At 31.7% G+C, this 2,717-nt stretch overlaps 1 protein-coding gene across 1 annotated transcript in view; it reads right to left on the reverse strand.

The window, feature by feature from the left end:
- The window catches only part of asic1 (acid sensing ion channel subunit 1), a 58,394-nt gene extending 56,863 nt beyond the window's left edge, over positions 1-1,531 (reverse strand). Inside the window, exon 1 of the mRNA XM_015399922.1 lies at positions 1,381-1,531. Within this exon, the coding sequence (XP_015255408.1) occupies positions 1,381-1,462 (82 nt within the window). The 5' untranslated portion in view covers positions 1,463-1,531. The remainder of the gene's footprint in view (positions 1-1,380) is intronic.
- Positions 1,532-2,717: the final 1,186 nt, after the last annotated feature.

A 2,717-nucleotide genomic window follows, 5' to 3' on the forward strand; every position in this document is an offset into this window, starting at 1 on the left:
TACTCCAGAGTGTTGTTCAGCATAGGGGTGAGTAGAAAATGAAGGCTTATCATGTTTTGGGTGTACTATTCCTTTAAGAACCAGCACCAAATACTCTATAGAATCATTTTATGACCTCTTTAACATTCACTGTTCCAAATAAATAAATAAATAAACAGCATGTTATATAATCCAGAAGACTACCTGACTATCAGGCTTCTTTTAAAATTTTTATTTAAAAAGCAAAAATGGATCACACACTCATTTAGTATTTTCTATTGCTATTATATTTTCTAGGTTTGGCAACTATTTATTGCCATTTAAGAACCATATAATAAAAACATGTTAACTCAGTGACATGTTATCGAGTGTTAGTTTTGATGTGTTCTTCTTCTGAACAGGTAGCATTAAAAATGCCCAGGTAGCATTTTTATACACTTTTATCTTACCTTGTTTAACATTTCTCTTTCCTGGAATTTTGGCTCAATGAAAACCCCTTTTTTTATTTTTTTTTAATCTCAGTTTACCGATGAAGGTTAGTGTGTACAAATGTTTTTCATACTTAAATTTAATTTACCTTTTTATTTCATACCTTTAATTTAATTAAAGCCCAAACAATATAATACAGATAGGTATTTATTATAATTTCCACTATCCCATTGTGAAACCATCAGTTATTAAATGAGCTTATATAAAGAATGAGAAAATTAAAATTTAATCACTGAGGTGTGTTAGGACTTATAATTAAATACAACAGTAAAGTTAAACCTTTTTTTTTTTTAGCTCCTTGTTTAATGATGACCACCACTGCGGCCTTTTTGTAATATTATTTATATAGTGCTCATAAAACACTGTGATAAACATACAGCAGCATTTACAGCTGCATTAAAATCAAAGAGCCAAAGCCCCATTAAGCCTCTCTGCAGATCAGGAGCTGAACCTGAATAAATGAGCTGAATCGATGAAATGTCGCAGATTAGGTATCTGGAAGAGAGTTTTTATTTTTCTTTGATTCGTGTTGGTTTAAAGTTACAATTTCATGAAATATTCAGTATTTTGTCATTTTCCAGTAAAACCCACAGACATATTTTAATTGAACTTGAATGGATAGAAAGACAGTAGATAACTAATAAATAATGCATGACTTTTTTTTTTAATCCTGAAGGTTGATGTACCTTGCTATTCAGCCCTAATTACTCTCCTACTGTACCCCTTAATAAAATCTAATCAAACAAAAGCCTTCAAAGGTCAAATAAATTCTCCATGACAGTATAAAAGACATATTGCTCTGATGTTTTTTTTTTTTATACATGCACTTCCATTTATCTTAATTTATGTCAGCAGTGAGCAGAAAACATTATTATAAAGTTCCGGTTAGATTTGCTCTCCAGTTGACCTTACCAGTCTCTCCCCACACAGGCAGGTATTCATCCTGCTGGATGTCCAGCATCAGCTCCAGGCCGTTACCAGTCCCACCCTTCATTGTCACCAGTAGGGGACGCCCATCTTGGCCTGAATTAAATGTGTAGCATTTCCCGTAGCGTGTAAATATCTGAAACACACAGACAAAGGAAGGATTTTTATGGCAGCATACGAGATGGTAATCGTCACAGCAGAATAAAAAATAAAAGACAGCATCTTCTCAGGTTGTGTTACCAGTCGCTGATCCTAGAAGCCTTTATGTGGAGAGGCTGTTGACAAGCTGAGCCCTCTTTGCTCTCAATACTGCATGATATAGTTTGTGCTCGAGAAAACAGGACATGACTTTTGTTTCAGAGTTTGTTGACTCTTGCCCGACAAATTTACACCAGACAGAAGGAAGCATCAAGATCCATTAACCCCCCCAACTCCCTCATCAGAACATAGAACAGAACATTGCACTATCAGAATTTTCTAACTAAATAAAAGATAATAGATCATTTTCTGCTAGTTATTTATTTATTTTTTTTTATTATTTTTTTTTTATTTCGAACAGACAGTAAAAACAATCAAGAAAGAAAAAAAATTTGAATGAAACAAACTTAAGAATGAAAATATAAAACAAATTATTTTGCCCATGTGACATGTAAATTTTATATTTTCTGTTCGAAAGGGAGCAGGTAGAAGATACATCTTATAATGTCCTGCCCCTTTCCTACTTGTCAATTTATCCTCAATTAAATATCAAAACATCAAAAAAAAAAAACCCCCAAAAAAACACTTGTTTCCATTCCACATGATGTTTAGCCATGTACAATTATTTTAAGTTCTATTTATGTCATCAATTACATTATAGACTATTAAACAGTCATCTTATATAGCGTATTTTGAAATGAGCTCGGTTTTAATCAGTTTATTAAATTGGTTTGCATTTTGAATTTTTTTAAACTCGTCATTCAATCCATTCCAGACATTTACTCCACACACAGATAAACAAAAATAAATAAATAAAATAGTACAGTATTTAGTTTATTTTTGTTTTAATTATTTTTGGTTATTTTCATGCGCTTTTTAAGGTCTTTGTGTGACCAATTTGCTGTAATATTTTGCTGCTATAACACCACAATTCCAACAGTGTGGAAGAGTAAATGAATTTTCTATTCTATTCTAAATAGAAACATTTTAACTTTAATCCTACTGATTAAAGTGAAATTTTTGAATTTATGGCCCTTTCTTAAAAAAGGACTCCTATAATTTTTGTCAAGATGTCCTTACCTATATAACAATAACATGAGAATGGCTTGTTTTTACTACATTTC

The sequence above is a fragment of the Cyprinodon variegatus genome, unplaced genomic scaffold, assembly GCF_000732505.1.
Source record: "Cyprinodon variegatus isolate N-32 unplaced genomic scaffold, C_variegatus-1.0 Scaffold1056, whole genome shotgun sequence".
Classification (NCBI taxonomy): Eukaryota; Metazoa; Chordata; class Actinopteri; order Cyprinodontiformes; family Cyprinodontidae; genus Cyprinodon; species Cyprinodon variegatus.